This window comes from Ovis canadensis, chromosome 12, assembly GCF_042477335.2.
Source record: "Ovis canadensis isolate MfBH-ARS-UI-01 breed Bighorn chromosome 12, ARS-UI_OviCan_v2, whole genome shotgun sequence".
Taxonomy (NCBI): Eukaryota; Metazoa; Chordata; class Mammalia; order Artiodactyla; family Bovidae; genus Ovis; species Ovis canadensis.
The window spans coordinates 41,282,901-41,298,749 of record NC_091256.1 but is presented as its reverse complement, the minus strand read 5'-3'; the positions used below and the strand labels follow the sequence as shown (position 1 = coordinate 41,298,749).

Here is a 15,849-nt window from a genome sequence, read left to right as displayed (position 1 = left end):
ACCTACATATACTTATAAATAGAACACCAAATTGGTTAATGGCAAGTTTTAACCGTAGCCCACAGATGAAGACAAATAGAATTTTTTGTTCCTGTCTGTATGTATAGATTCATATCTGACACAAGAAATCTTCATTTATGTTGAATGACAGTTTGTAGTGAAGGTGAAATTGTATGTACCAGTATATGTTTTGATTTGGCTTTTCTCATTAATGATAAATATATCTTTACCATTAAAATATGTCTTTACCATTAAAAGAAAACTTTTAATGTATTAGAATGAATTTTCCTATTAATTGATGACATAGTCTTAGTTTTCTCAAGCAAAACTTTTGTAAGACCAATGTGACATGAAAAATAATTAATTTGAAATTCACATGGAAAAATACTGGAATTTCCATGTTATGACACAAATGCTTTGTTAAGACTACTTTAAAATATTTTAGTACATTATGAACATATCAATTCACAACATGCTAGTCATTCTGAGTACTCATGGTTACGCAAGTATTTATTTTCCTTATTGTCTTTACTAAAAATAAGTTCAAGCGTGTTCAAGCTTATAGTATTGGTGAGTAATAAATAAGCAATTTGATATGCCAACATAGTTTTTATAATTCCTGTTATGTAATGTGACAATAGAAATATGAGCTTCGTTAGCTTTATTTACACTTCCCTCTTAATGTTTTCTTCAAAGTAAAAAAGCAGGGCTGTCTCAGAAGTGCTTTACAAGTCCTGTGACCTTTTTAATTCAAGTGACAGTAAAGCCTCAGGACATTATTTTAAGATGCTCTTTGGGAGGATACCTGCCTTTTACATTCACTATCTCATTTAATTCTCACAGTAATTTTATAAGATGGTAGAACACCCAGTTTAGAGATCGATTGGGAGGCTAGGGAGTGAAAGATTGACTGATGTGCCATAGGAATAGCTAATAAGTACTGGAAGACAGGAAGGGCACTCAGGGCTGCCCTTATGTCCCCGGTCATTCTTCTCCCAACTTTTTGGGAATAGTTTTCTCAATGCGAGTTTTTTATCCTAGCAATGTGAAATTAATTAGGATGTATTTTAAGTAGTTTAAAAATTGATGTAGCTAGAATTTGGCCAACTATTGTTTTCCTATTGAATTTTATGTGTAAAGTATATCCTTGTCACTTAATTACGTGTATGATAACAATTTATATTTCTTTGGTGATGGGGGTTTAGTCACTAATCATGTCCGACTCTTGTGACCCCGTGGACTGCAGCTTGCCAGCCTCCTCTGTCCATGGGATTTCCCATGCAAGAATACTGGAGTGGGTTTCCACTCCCTTCTCCAGGCATCTTCTCCACCCAGGGGTCAAGCTTGTATCTCCTACGTTGCAGGCAGATGCTTCACCGTCGCACCACCACGTATGTTAGTCACTCAGTCGTGTCTGACCCTTTGTGACCCCATGGTCTGTCCACGGAATTCTCTACACAAGAATACTGGAGTGGGTTGCCGTTCCCTTCTCCAGGAGATCTTCCCGACCCAGGGATTGAACCGGGGTCTCCTGCATTGCAAGCAGATGTTATTTTTTTTTACCATCTGAACTACCAGGGAAGCCCCAAAATTATTTCCTTAAAAGCTTAACAACACTGAAAACAGAAACCTGCTCTTCAGTGTGCAATGTTGCATAATTCTTCTTGCAAAGCCGTTCAGTTATTTTCTTGCAAACTCTGATATGCTTCTGTTTATGCAATCCATGGTTTATGTAACCCACGGTTTATGCAAAATAGTCACAGTGGTTAAAAAACACAGCATGTGGGGTGTGTGGAGCAGCTAGAAGATACTTGTATTACACAGGTACCCTTACCTTCAGTTTTCTTAAATGATTGAACAGCCTTGTTCAGAGACGTTTCATTTATTTAAATCGTCCATATTTGTGGTGTACAACATGATGATTTGATACACATAATGCAGTCAAACCAGTTAACATTGTCTCGTTTCATAGTTATCATTTATTACTGTGTGATGTGTGCAGCTAAAAGCTGCTCTCTTGGTGTATTTTCAGTGTGCAGCACAGTATTATTATGTAGAATCATCATGCCTGTACATTAGACTTCTAGATTCATTCATCCTACATAACTGCAGCTCTGCACCTTTTGATCAGCATCTCCCCGTCTGCCCCCACCAGCCCCTGGCAACCATCATATTACTTTGCTTCTTTGAGTTTCACTTTAAATTTTTATTTTTTGGATTGCACTCAGAAGTGAAATTATGTAGTATTTGTCTTTCTCTGTCTAGCTTACTTCACTCAGCATGACGACCTCCTAAATCATCCAAGTTGTCATACAAAGTAGCATTTCCTTCTTTCTCACAGTTGAAGAATACTCCATTGTATCTGTGCATCACCTTTTCTTCAGCTGTTCATCCATTGACAGACACTTGGGTTATTTCCATATCTGAACTACTGTAAGTGATGCTGTAATGACCCTTAGAGTGTAGATAATCATTTTGATTCTTGATTTTGTTCCCTTTGTGTGCATACCCAGAAGTGGAATTGCTGGATCATCTCGGAGAAGGCAATGGCACCCCACTCCAGTACTCTTGCCTAGAGAATCCCATGGATGGAGGAGCCTCGTAGGCCACAGTCCATGGTGTCGCTAAGAGTCGGACATGACTGAGCAACTTCACTTTCACTTTTCACTTTCCCGCATTGGAGAAGGAAATGGCAACCCACTCCATTGTTCTTGCCTGGAGAATCCCAGGGACGCGGGAGCCTGGTGGGCTGCCATCTATGGGGTAGCACGGAGTCGGACAGACTGACGCGACTTAGCAACAGCAGCAGGGTAGTTCTAGTCTTACATTTTTGAGGAGTGTTTGTACTGTTTTCCATAATAACCATACCGATATGCATTTCCACCAACAGTTCGGTCACATTGTTTTCTTGCTGTTGAGTGGTTTGACTTCCTTATGTATTTTGGATATTAACCCCTTTTTAGATGGATGGTTAGCAAATACTTTCTCCCACTTCATAGACTGTCTCTTCCCTTTGTTGATTGTTTCCTTTACTGTGCTTTTAGTTTGGTGAAATCCCTTCTGCCTACTTTTGCTTTTGTTGCCTGTGCTTTTGGTGTCATGTCCAAAACAGTCTCATCTACATCAGTGTCAGGAAGCTTTTCCCCTATATTGTCTTCTAATAGTTGCATGGTTTCAGGTCTTACATTCAAATCTCAATTCCATATCAAGCTGATTTTTTGCATATGTAGTGAGATGAGTTCAATTTCATTCTTCCACATGTGGAAAGCCAGTTTTCGTAGCACTCTTTGTTGAAGAAACTGTCCTTTCTCTAATTGTGTGTGTTCTTTGCATTTTTGATAAAGATTATAAATGTGTAGAAACAAATCTGTTGCTCTGTTGTGATGCTCTATTGTGTCCCAGTGTTCTGTGCATCTGTTACTATGCCAACTATGTTATTGTTGATTACTATAATTTTGTAGTAGTTTTTGAAATCTCATAGTCAGATGCTATTAACTTTGTTGGTTTTGTTTTTTCTTTTTTTTTGCTCGTGATTGCTCTGCCTATATGTGATCTTTTATGGTTCCATATAAATTTTAAGACCTTTTCTAATACTTTGAAAAATGCCATTGCAATTTTGATAGGGATTCCACTGAATCTGAGGATTACTATGAGTAGCGTAGTTATTTTTTAATTCTTCCAACCCATGAGCATAGTATATCTTTCCATTTATTTGTGTCTTCTTCAATAGCTTTCAGGCTTCCCAGGTAACTCAGCTGGTAAAGAATCCATCTGCAGTGCAGGAGACCCCGGTTCAATTTCTGGGTTGGGAAGATCCCCTGGAGAAGGGATAGGCTACCCACTCTAGTAATCATGGGCTTTCCTGGTGGCTCAGATGGTAAAGAATCCACCCGCAATGCGAGAGATTTAGGTTCTATCCCTGGGTTGGGAAGATCCCCTGGAGGACGGCATGGCAACCCACTCCAGTAATCTTGCCTGAAGAATCCCTGTGGACAGAGGACTCTGGAGGGCTACTTTGCCGACAAAGGTCTGTATAGGCAAAGCTATGGTTTTTCCAGTAGTCATGTACAGATGCGAGAGTTGGACCATAAAGAAGGCTGAACACCAAAGAATTGATGCTTTTGACCTTGGAGAAGACTCTTGAGAGTCCCTTGGACAGCAAGGAAATCAAACCAGTCATTACTGAAGGAAGTCAGTCCTGAATATTCATTGGAAGGACAGATGCTGAAGCTGAAGCTCCAACACTTTGGCCACCTGTTGCAAAGAGCCGGCTCATTAGAAAAGACCCTGATGCTGGAAAGATTGAAGGCAGGAAGAGAAGGGGACAACAGAGGATGAGGTGGTTGGATGGTATCACGGACTCAATGGACATGAGTTTGAGCAAGTTCCAGGAGATGATGGACAGGGAAGCCTGGCGTGCTGCAGTCCATGGGTTCGCAAAGAGTCAGACGTGACTGAGCAACTGAACAACAACAACAGTAGCTTTCATCTACTTTGTTAAATTTATTCCAAAGTACTTTGTTGTTTTAATACTATTGTAAATAAAATAGTTTTTCAGATAGTTTGCTGTTAGTATATAGCAATGCAACTGATTTTTATATGGTGATTGTATATCCTGTAACTTTACTGAAATCATTTGTTGGTTCTAACAGTTTTTTAGTGAAGTCTTGAGGGTTTTCCATCTATAAGATTATATTATCTGCAAACAGAGACAGTTTCACATCTTCCTTTCTGAGTTGGATGCCTTTCATTTCTTCTTGCTTGATTGCTCTGACCAGAACTTCCAGTACTATGTTGAATAGGAGTGGTGAGAGTAGGCACCCTTGTCTGGTTCCAGATCTTCAAGGAAAATATGTTAACCTTTCATTGCTGAGTATGATGTTATCTGTGAGTTTGTCATATATGGCTTTTATCATGTTGAGGTACCTACTATGTTGAGAGTTTTATCATTAAAAGATATTGAATTTTGTTAAATAATTTTTCCCACATCCAGTGAGTTGACCATGTGTTATTTATCCTTCATTCAGTTACTGTGCTGTATGACACTGATTGGTTAATGTATGTTGAATCAGCCTTGCATCCCAGGAATAAATTCTGCTTGATCACGGTGTCCGATCCTTTAAATGTGCTGTTGAATTAAGTTGCTGAGTATTTTGTTGAGAATTTTTGCACCTGTATTCATCAGAGACATTTACTTATAGTTTACCTTTTATGTGATATCTTTATTTGGCTTTAGTATCAGGGTAATGCTGGCTTTGTAAAAATGAGATTGAGACTGTTCCCTGCTCTTTGATTTTTGGAAAAGTCTGAGAAGGATTGACACTAATTTTTCATTAAATGAATTCTACCAAACATTTAATTCATAGGTGAATTTTGTTATCATTGTTGTTCAGTCACTCAGTCGTGTTTGACTCTTTGTGACCCTATGGGCTATAGCCCTCCAAGCTCCTTGTCCATAGGATTTTCCAGATAAGAATACCAGAGTGAGTTACCATTCCCTCCTCCAGGGGATATTCCCGACCCAGGGACTGAACCTGGGTCTTCTTCATTGGCAGGTGGGTTCTTTACCACTGAGCCACCTGGAAAGCCCCTTGGTGAATTCTACCAAACATTTAATAAAAAATTAAGAAGAATTTAATTAAGAGAAATATAGAATTTGGGTGATTCGCCTTATTACAGTCTTCTGTAATTTAATGTCTTGGGTATAGTAGTGTGGCTGAGAGGAAAAGGGAAGAAAACAGTATTTATCTTAGTTTCTTTGTAGTTCTCTATAGAAAGCTTCTCTTCCTACATTGGCATTACCACCATTGCAGTTAGAAAATTAGAAAGCAGAAAAATCATTCCTGTCTTTCACAAATACCATTCCTACAAAATAAAATGGCATGCCATCTCCAGGCCGAAGGCATCTTCAGTCATGGTATGCATACACTAAATTACTGAGAAAGATCCTTCCCTAGACGGACTAGCTGAAGGTAAGTACAGATGTACGCAGTCTATTCAATTTCAGTGTGAAAATTAGAACTCATGCTGAGATTTCAGTGAAGGATAAAGTTATAATGTGTTATGTTTAGAGTTTTAAAATTTGGTGTGTTATTTCAGGAGCTCTGGGCCAAGGATTTAGTCACTGATTTTTTTTTTTCCCCAAGTTTGTTTTACTCTTTTTTACTAGGAAGAAAGTCTCTGTGACCATTAGCTCTGGACATCTGATTCTCTCTGCTCTCCTGGGCTCCAGAGGTAGTTCTAAAGGTATCAGACCAGAGTCTGGAGAAGATGGCTTAACTTCTTTAGCCTTTGATATGATAGCCACATTTACTTTCTCATTTAGCGCTATTTCATTTAGAGCAAAGTATGACTTCAAATTATAGTTAATTCATTTTTCCTTTGGCAGAGTCAAGTTTTTGGTCAGATTTTAACCTACATACTTTTCTTTAGATCTCTCTTTTTTTAATATTTTTAATTAAGAATATAAATTAAATTCTTAATCTACAATGTATTGTAAATAGAAAAGTTTATATAGAACTAACAGAATTGCTTCTGTTAGCTAATTGCTAATAGAATCAGATGTCAAGCAGAATCTTAATGAGAGAAATAACTTGTGGCTTCTGTGGGTTTTTTTTTTCATATAATCAGTTTTATTTGAAAATTTTATGGTTAAAAGGCATAATTATTTTAAGGTGTTCTACCATGATGGAAATTTATTCTAATGTGAGCATTTTATTTACTCTCAAAGGACTTTCTTCAGAAGATACCACACCTTTAATGCAAGAAAATATACTACATGTAGCCACACATGCCGTTAGTGATGAAGAATCTGCAGAAGTAAATGCTAACGATCAACTGGAAGCCTCAAAGTTGGTTCTGCAATCTCTGTTCTCACTTATACGAGGTGAAGTTGAGCAGTTGGATTCAAGAGCACTTCCCCTTTGCCTTCACCAGGTATCTTGCTGAACTTTCAATTGCAGCCTCACTGAAATTCTGGGGCCAATATTTGTAATAATCTAAAATCCAATTCTCTGTAAATGATTCTGCTCCACCTGTCATTGGTGAGTCCAGGAGAAGGTGACCTTGGATCAGTAGCTGGTAGGAAATCTGACATATCACTGACTGGTGGCCACATGTTGGTTTGGATCATCAATCTATGGCTCATTCAATTGCTAGCTGCTTTTACTTGGTGGTGGTGGCGGTTTAGTTACTAAGTTGTGCCCAACTCTTGAAATCCCGTGGACTGTAGCCTGCCAGGCTCCTCTGTTGAATGCGATTTCTCAGGCAATAATACTGGCATGGGTTGACATTTCCCACTCCTGGGGAATCTTGCTAGTCTAGGGATCAAACCCACGTTTCCTGCATCTCATGCATTACAGGCAGATTGATTACTACTGAGCCACCAGGGAAGCCCCTTCTTTTACTTGGTGTGTACAGTTGAGAGTCAGTGTACTGTACAAATGAGTCAATGTAGAAAGTGCTTAGTAAGTACCAACAAGGTACCCAAAACTAAGCTAGACACTAGGCAAACAGATTACATAAGAACATGTCCTTAAGACGACACTGTGGAATAGGAAAAACAATTATGTAGCTAACTAATGATAGAAGTCTGTATAAAGTATTAGAGTAGGTATGTGCTTCACGTTCAGCAAAAGCACAAGATGCATGATTAACTTTGTCCTTTGGACATTAGGCAGAAATAAGGTGATTCTTGAGCTGGGTTTTGCAGGATTTATAGGCTCACAATAGATAAAGAAAGTGAACTGGTACAAAAAGAGATCAGCCTTTGCAAAGACATGACTGGGATATTATTTTGAAGATTAAGATGGAAGAGAGATGAGAATTAAGATTGGATAACTTGTAACATTAAGGTCTTGCTTTTAGAGGCCGAGAGCTTTTGATTATGCAGGTGCCAAAATTAGAATTCTAGAAATATAACTCTTGATGATTGAGAAGGTAAACTAGAAGATGGAGTGCCTGGAGACTGGGAGACCTTAAGGACAGTAATACAGAAGGTTTTTTACACGAGATAATTCTGAAAAGATTAAGGTATTTATGAGCTGTGTTTTACTTTCTTTTTTCAAAATGAAAATAATTCATATATGGGATTGGAAGAAGCTTCAATTTTATTTCACTCACGCTTCCTGTTTCATTAAACATTTGCAATAAGCAGGGAATAATTTTTTAAAAGTAAAACAGCTTTTGTCCCAATGCAGGAAAACACATATTCTTACAAATTTATATTACCTCCTTGTTGGGCTTGAAGAATGCCTTCGAGAAAATGTGTACTACTTTTTGACCTCTGGTGTGTTGCTGACGTATATAATACATGTTTACCATAGTTGAGAACTGTAGTTGAGAACCACCAATACCAAGGCAGCTTTCTAATCTTTCAGCCTTCTTTGAATTTGTACAATGGATTGAGTTTGTAAAAGATATTTACACTGTTATTTCATTCTCCAAACAATCTAGAGAGACATTATCATCATCTTAACAAATGGGAGATATAAGACTCCCTTACAAAGCAAGTTCCTTATAATTGTAGGGCTTTGTTTTGTGCTCAGTTGCTCAGTTGTGTCTGACTCTTTGCAACCCCATGGACTGTAGCCCACCAGGCTCCTCCATCCATGGAATTTTCCAGGCAAGAATACGGGAGTGGGTTGCCATTTCCTACTCAAGGGGCTCTTTCCGACCCAGCGATCGAACCCACATCTCTCAAAGCATGTGTTTTGGGGACAACCTGACAGAAATTTGAATACTGACTGTATAATAATACTACTATTGCATCATTGTCAAATTTCTTGAGGTTGATAATGGAATTGAAGGTCATGTAGAAGAGTGTCTTTATTCTTGGGAAACACACGTGCAAGTAGTATTTAGGAGTAAAGTTATATAATGGCTGCAACTTAAGATATTTCAGTGGGAAAAAATGTATAAGAAAGGGAAAGAAAAAGAAGATTTGGCAAAATGTCAATAATTGACAAATCCAAATAAAGGTATATGACTGTTGATTTTACTATTCTTTGAAGTCTTCTGTAGAATTTCAATAATAAGTTGGGGAAACGGACATTTGGAGTAAATAGAAACAGCTAAGTGTAGCCAAATCTTTTCAAGCAGTTTATGTCACTGGGATATTGTTACGTTAAATGTAAGGAGAATGCGCTTTTCTACTAGCAGGTGATCCCATAGCTGAAGCAGATCTAGTAGAAAATCACATTTTTAGGCAGGAAGATGATAACAGTCTTGATCAGATGCAGATTATTTAATTTTTTTAAATGTCTCAAAGTAGAACTCCACCTTCATCCCCTAGGAACATGTCAGTTTGCTGAGTCCTGTAGGTTTTGCTTCTGAAATACCTCAGCAGTCTGTCCTCTCCTGGCAAAGAAGATTAGAGAATATAGTGGTGGCTTTAAAGTATGGGCTCTGGCTCTACTTTAAAATCTAACCGTAACCCTACTACTAACAAACTAAGCAGCTTTTAGTTTCATCTTCTGTAATGTTGTAGAGGACTCAGTGAAATACTGCATGTACAAGTACTTAACGTATCAATAACACTTCGTATACTTAACATAAAAGTAATTAAACATTAAGCGGAACTATATTTCTCTGTCACTAATTCAAACGTTGCTTGCTTTTGGAAAGAGATGGCTGAGACTGCAGTAAGCTGAGACACCAGGGTAACAGCAGTCAGCTGATGACTGACTTCTGTAGTCCAAGAATACAAAATATCCTGTGAGTTACTCTCATGGGAAACACAAGTTAGAGAGAAGTGGAGTGACTTTTTTTTTTCCATTATTTAGTAATTCCCAGCAGCTCACACTGTGCCTTTCACTTGAATTTGACAGTTGTTAACATTTTGCCAGATTTTGTTTTTCCCTCCTCCCACTCAACCCTACCCCACATATTTATTTCCCATGAAACATCTTAAAGTAATTTTCAGGCATTACATCACTTCACCCTTAAATACTTGCACATAAATTCCTCAAGAACAATGACACTCTCCTAAATAACTTACAATGCCATTATCAACCCCAAGAAATGAAATGTTGGTTTAATATTATTTAATATAGAGCCTATATTTGTTTCTTCAGGTTATTCCACAAATATTCATTATAATTGGTTTCCCTCTGATCCAGGATCCAGTAAAAGAGCACACATTGCATTTGGTTGTGAACATTCTTTAATCCTTAGTAATCCAGAACAATTCCCTGCCTTCTGTTTTATTTGTTTATTTTTGCTTTTATAACATTGACACGTCTGAAGAGTTAAGAGTTCTTGTAGAAATGTCCCATAATTAGGATCTGTCTGATTATTTCTTCGATTTGATTCAGGTTAAAATACCTTGGGCAAGAATTCTACCTAGGTAACATTCCACATTCAGATGACTCTTGAACTCACTCCAGTCTGGCCTTTGTGCAACTGCTCCGCCAGAATTGCACTGTAAATGCCAGGATTGATCTCCGTGTTGCATGCTCATGTGAATCTAGTTGTTAGTCCTCAGTTTTCTTCCTGCCGAAAGTATTAGAAGCTCTGACAGGTTGATCACATGCTGTATTTTGCAGCATTTTCTTTTGCTTTTTAGGACCCTCCACTTTCCACTTTTATATCTTACCTCACTGGATATGCCTTCTCTGGGTCATTTGTTGAGTCCTCCAAATTTTACTGATTGTTGAACATTGGAGTGCTTGAGGATTCAGTTCTGCAGTATAAACTAAACATCCAGCTTTCTGAGGCATCTCATGGGCCTTTCAAATTTAAGATGCCCAAAATCAGACTTTGACTTTTTTTCTCCCTTTTGTTAGATGGCATATCCATCCCTCTAGTTGCTGAGACCAAATACTTTGAAGTCATCCTTCACTTTTCCCCATGTCCATATCCAACCAGCAGATCCTGCCAATCTATTTAAAAAATATATGCAGATTCTGATGTCTTCTTTCCTCCTTGATTGCCACCATCTCAGTATAAGACACTATCAGATTTCATTCAGATTCTTGCAGTAAACTAATTGTAGAACCCTCTCTGCTTTACCTTTATTTCCATTTAGGTTTTTTTTACCCCCTCCATACAGCAGTCATTGTGATCCAGGTAAAATGTTAGTTGGGATCATGAGACTTTTCTGTTCAAAGCCATCCATTGACTTCTTTTCACATTCAGAGTAAAAGCCAAAATTCTTACCATGGCAAGACACTCCATGATCTGGCCCTGTTACCTCTTAGACCTTAATTCCTAAAACTCTCCTTCTCCTTCACTTCTTTCCAGATACACCGGCCTCCTAGCACTTTCTCAGCTATACCAGGAGTGTTCCTACGTCAGGGCCTGTGATATTTCCTTTTCATCCTTTCTCAGGAAGTCACTATATGGTGTACTCCACCAAAATGAGAGAGTAAACCAAGGAACAGAAAGGTTAAGATATGAGAAAACGGGGTGCTACCCTGGAGATGGGTGAAGGGGATCTCTAGGAGAAGAGAGAGTCTTAGATGACAGCTTTGTACCAAGAAAGAGAGTGTACCCACTTCTATCTGAGCAGATCAGAAGGGTCTGGGGAGAAACTTTTATATCATTTTCTGATTTCTGAATATTCAGTGTGTCTAAATACATTGAGGGAAGATTTCAACTCTTGATAGACTAGTTGTATAAGCGATAAGTGCTTGGAAAACTATACCAAAAAAAAAAAAGGAAAAAAGAAACTCCAGAGAAAACAGAAAGTTTTCATGAAGGGAAAAATAATGAGAGTTTACTACACGGCTTACTCATAATAAGGTAGACATTAAATGTGTATCTACCTTTTAATACAATATAACAACATGGAATAGGTCAATATGTGAGAGAAAGTGTGTGTGGTACATGTTTGTAGGATAAGGCGCAAAAGACTCAATCCCCATTTTCTAAAATGGAAAAAAAATCGAGAAATAACAAATATAAGCATAATATGTAGAGATATAGTGCTTTTTTAAAAAAGAGATATCTTAAGTGCTTGCTCCTGAAGAAAGCAGAATAGGGCATGAACAGTAGGGCCTTTCTTCAACACACCTTATAGAACCATTTGCCTCTTTGAACCATGTAAATATATATATTTTTGATAAAGGTAAGAGATAAAAGAAGAAATTTATAATTCAAACATAAAGAGAGTAGTTTCTAGGTCAACGTGGTGACAGTGGAAACACGGAGAGGTGAATTTGAAATCTTGATATCAGGACTCGGTGTAGATAATGAAAAAAGGGATGATAAAGAAATCAGAAGAATAAGTCTAGGAATACCAATTCTAGGAATGGTAGTACCACTGACAGAAATAAGGAAGTATTAACGGAGAGTTAATTACAGGATAGTTACTATTTTTAACATATTATATGGATGAATATATGCTAAAGGACATTTGATATTAATGACTGTGATCACTACAGATATTCACTTACATTTTTAGCTCTCGGAACTCTTTTTTCCTTTTGGCACTTAATATGTTTTATTGATTGTTTTCCAAGCATCCATTGTAAGTCTCTGTCAGTATGGACATAACAGTACTAATAACAGCCTCAATGATAAGAATACTAAAAATAGGAAATACTGTTTTCGTAGCACTATTCTAGGTTTTTTAGCCCATTTAATCCTCACAGTATCAGAATGACACATTATTATAACCAAAGAAGATTTTTTTTAAACTTGTCTGAAGTCACACAGCCAATAAGTCATAGAGACAAGATTTAAGTCCATGTCTGGTTCCAGAGTCCACACTAAAGTTCTTGGATCTCTTGAAGATTCCATTTAAAAATTACTTTTCTTGAGGACTTCCCTGGTGGTTAAGACTCTGCACTCCCACTGCAGGGGCATGGGTCTGATCGCTCATCAGGGGAGTTCCACAGGCCGTGTAGTGTGGCCGAAAAAAAAACTTGTTTTTCTTGGGTGTGAGTAATCTCTTACACACTGACTTTGTTAATATAATGGCAGGCTAGCTTTAAATGTATATTATCTAAGTCATAAACTTGAGAGTTTTTCATATAGAAGTGAGAAGAAGTAGTTCAAATGCTGTACTCTGTCCTCAGTGAGCATGTCCTAAAACTCATCTCAGACTCAAGCAGGAAACGGCTTCACTGGGATCCTTGAAGCCACTCTGTGGGACTGCGGACAAATGCATACACCTTCCTAATTCCTTTTTCTTCCCAGTAGATAAAAGACGCCCAAAACCAGGAAAACCTTAAAATGACTGCCCTCCCAAAGTGGGAGGGCAGTCAACTCACTTCCTCACGATTCTACTTTGCACTGGTAGAGTAGAGTATTTCTGGTCCAGAGTCAGCAAGTGCAAACCGTTTGAAGCACTTGCTGCTGTGTCCTGGGCACTGCACTAGACACATGTTCCGTCTCCTAGAATTGTAGGTATTCCTGACCCTGTTTTACAAATAAGGAAGCCGAGGTTGAGACATGAAATGACACGTCCAGAGTCACACAACTGGTAGTGGCAAAGCTTGGTCTAGAACACAGTCAGGTTATTCGCCTTCAAACTTTCATGTTTTTCTGCTCTACCAAGCTACCTCCTGGATTTCGACATTTGGGGCATCAAAGAAAATCACACCTTCTTTTCCCCACTTGAATTGCCAGGAGTAGGTTTTTATGGGAGAAAGCACCCTGTGTATGTATTTTTCAAGCTGCCCTTGCACCTGTGAGTGCCTTTTTACTTTTGAGGCCTTGGGTTTCATGATCCTGTCTTTATGGTTGCACTTATGGGACTGGAACTATCCCAGAAGTCTGAAAGCCAATGGATTAAACTGACAGTTTACAGAGAGGTGATTAGTTCCATCTATATTGTTGTTTTGCTCCTGGAAGAATGTTAGATATGTAGAATAAATTTTAAGTGAGGCAACTATTTCCTTTAAAACTATACTTTTTTCACTGTGGGATTTAGAAAAAAAATTCCTTTTTTATTTCTAATTTATAGCTTTGACTAGTGCTTTATTGCTCTTTGTACTGATAGCTTCCTGGAAAGTAGACATCATGATCCATAAACAGAATACCTTTTTCATTAGTGACTTAGGAAAAAGCAGGGCAAACTGAAAGTGTGAACTACTTAATGAAGTATTGTAAGTATGACAATAATCAATTCATGCAAATATTTCTCCATGTATACTTTTGGTTTTACTGTTCTATTTATAAATGCTACATCTGAATAAAGGACCCCAAAGTTTTTAGAATCAAAGAATTTTTAAATTTAAAGTTGCCCTAGAATGAATCTGCTAAGGGATGTGCCTCAACTGGGTCCAGATGCTGAGTCCCTGGACCTTGCCCTCCCATCCAGTGCCCTTTATCCTGTGCAGCACTCTATATATTCCAAACATCATTGCTCAACTAGTAGCACTTGGTCTGTCCTTTTCTGAAATATCAAAAGAGAATGAAAAATCAGTGTCCCATGAGGTAGTTTGTGAAATACTAAAGAGACGAATGGGTTTTAAGATCCCTTGTAACATGACATATTTCAGTTTTTTAGTTTATGATAAAGCCGTCCTTTCATTTGTGTTCTACTTTTATAAGCCTCGACAGCATTTCTCTCATTCTTTAGAGTTCTTATTCTAAACTCTAATGAATCAGTGATGTTTGCTTTGACTTGAAATAGAATAGAAAGAATGAGATTGTGTACAGACCAAAGAATGTCTGTGTTTGCTTTTCTTGAGACAAGTGACTTCAGAAATGTGTCTTGTGCCTAGAGTCATATTTTTTCTGAACTGGCAAATATAGTTAAATAAGAGTTTTCTTAGTTTGATATCAAAGATTTTGAGAATTTCAAGGTTTTGATTTCTTCCAAATTTGTCTTTTTATTCAACTGTTAATTTAGCTATCTCTGTTTTTTTTATTTGTTTTTAACAGATAGCAGAGTCTTATTTTCAGGAGGAGGACTGTATCCTTTTTTTAATTAGAAGAAGAAATGCCTAGAATGCTTAGTGAATTGCCCACTTCTAAAATTGAGATTTACCTACAATGAATGTATGATCTGTTGTCACTGGATTTTGTTTCATGCACCCATGTAACCATCTCAGAAAACAAGATGTAGCAAATTTGTTACTCCAGAAAATTCTCTAGAACCACCAAAGTTTGACCTCCTGTGGACAAGCTCTAATTTTACCAAAATCTAAATATTTGTGTGTGGAGGAAGGGGAGAATGCATGTTGCAAAAAAATAAAAACCCATTGGATTTGTTTTCTTTTGAATTAAACAGAAGTACATGTCAAGTAATATTCATATGATAGAGTTTGTCAGCCATATTATACATAGCAAATCTCATGACTCTTATTATAGCTATATATATATAGCAAAGGGAAGATTGAGTTCTTCATTAGCGATAAACAGAATAAATGTTGTCAAGGAAGACTGCATGTTAACTTTTGTTTGTGCTGTCTCTTCAGTCATGTCCGACTCTTTACAACCCAATGGACTGTAGCCCGCCAGGCTTCTCTGTCCATGGGATTCTCCAGGCAAGAATACTGGAGTCAGTTGCCATGCCCTTCTCCAGGGGGTTTTTCAGACCCAGGGATTGAACCCACATCTCTTACATCTACCTTACATCTGCTTGTATTGACAAGCAGGTTCTTTACCACTAGTACCACCTGGAAAGCCCATAACTTTTGTAAAAGAAAGATTTATTCCTTCCATGTTGTAATTTCCCTCTCTTAAAATTGTTTATATTTTTTCAGAGAAGGTCCAATATATACACTTTAGAGAGAACTCATCCTAAGTATCTTTATTTCCCCATTTGTGTGATTTCTTTTTTCTCCTAACCTTACTGATTTTCACTACAGATTGGAGGACAAGCAGTTGTCATCCTGAACCTCTATCAGGTAAACTAGTAAAGTGTGGTAGAAACTTAGGGCAGTGGCTGTCTGTCAC

The 15,849-nt window shown here is 37.7% G+C and overlaps 1 protein-coding gene and 1 long non-coding RNA gene across 2 annotated transcripts in view; one reads left to right on the top strand and one right to left on the bottom strand.

Annotated features, from left to right (window-relative positions):
* The window catches only part of CNST (consortin, connexin sorting protein), an 89,190-nt gene that overhangs the window by 43,188 nt on the left and 30,153 nt on the right, over positions 1–15,849 (top strand). Inside the window, exons 3-4 of the mRNA XM_069544684.1 lie at positions 6,731–6,936; positions 14,833–14,863. Of these exons, the coding sequence (XP_069400785.1) occupies positions 6,731–6,936; positions 14,833–14,863 (237 nt within the window). The remainder of the gene's footprint in view (positions 1–6,730; positions 6,937–14,832; positions 14,864–15,849) is intronic.
* Positions 1–15,849, bottom strand: part of LOC138416027 (uncharacterized) — a 36,031-nt gene that overhangs the window by 6,365 nt on the left and 13,817 nt on the right. The gene's annotated exons all lie outside the window — the stretch shown is intronic.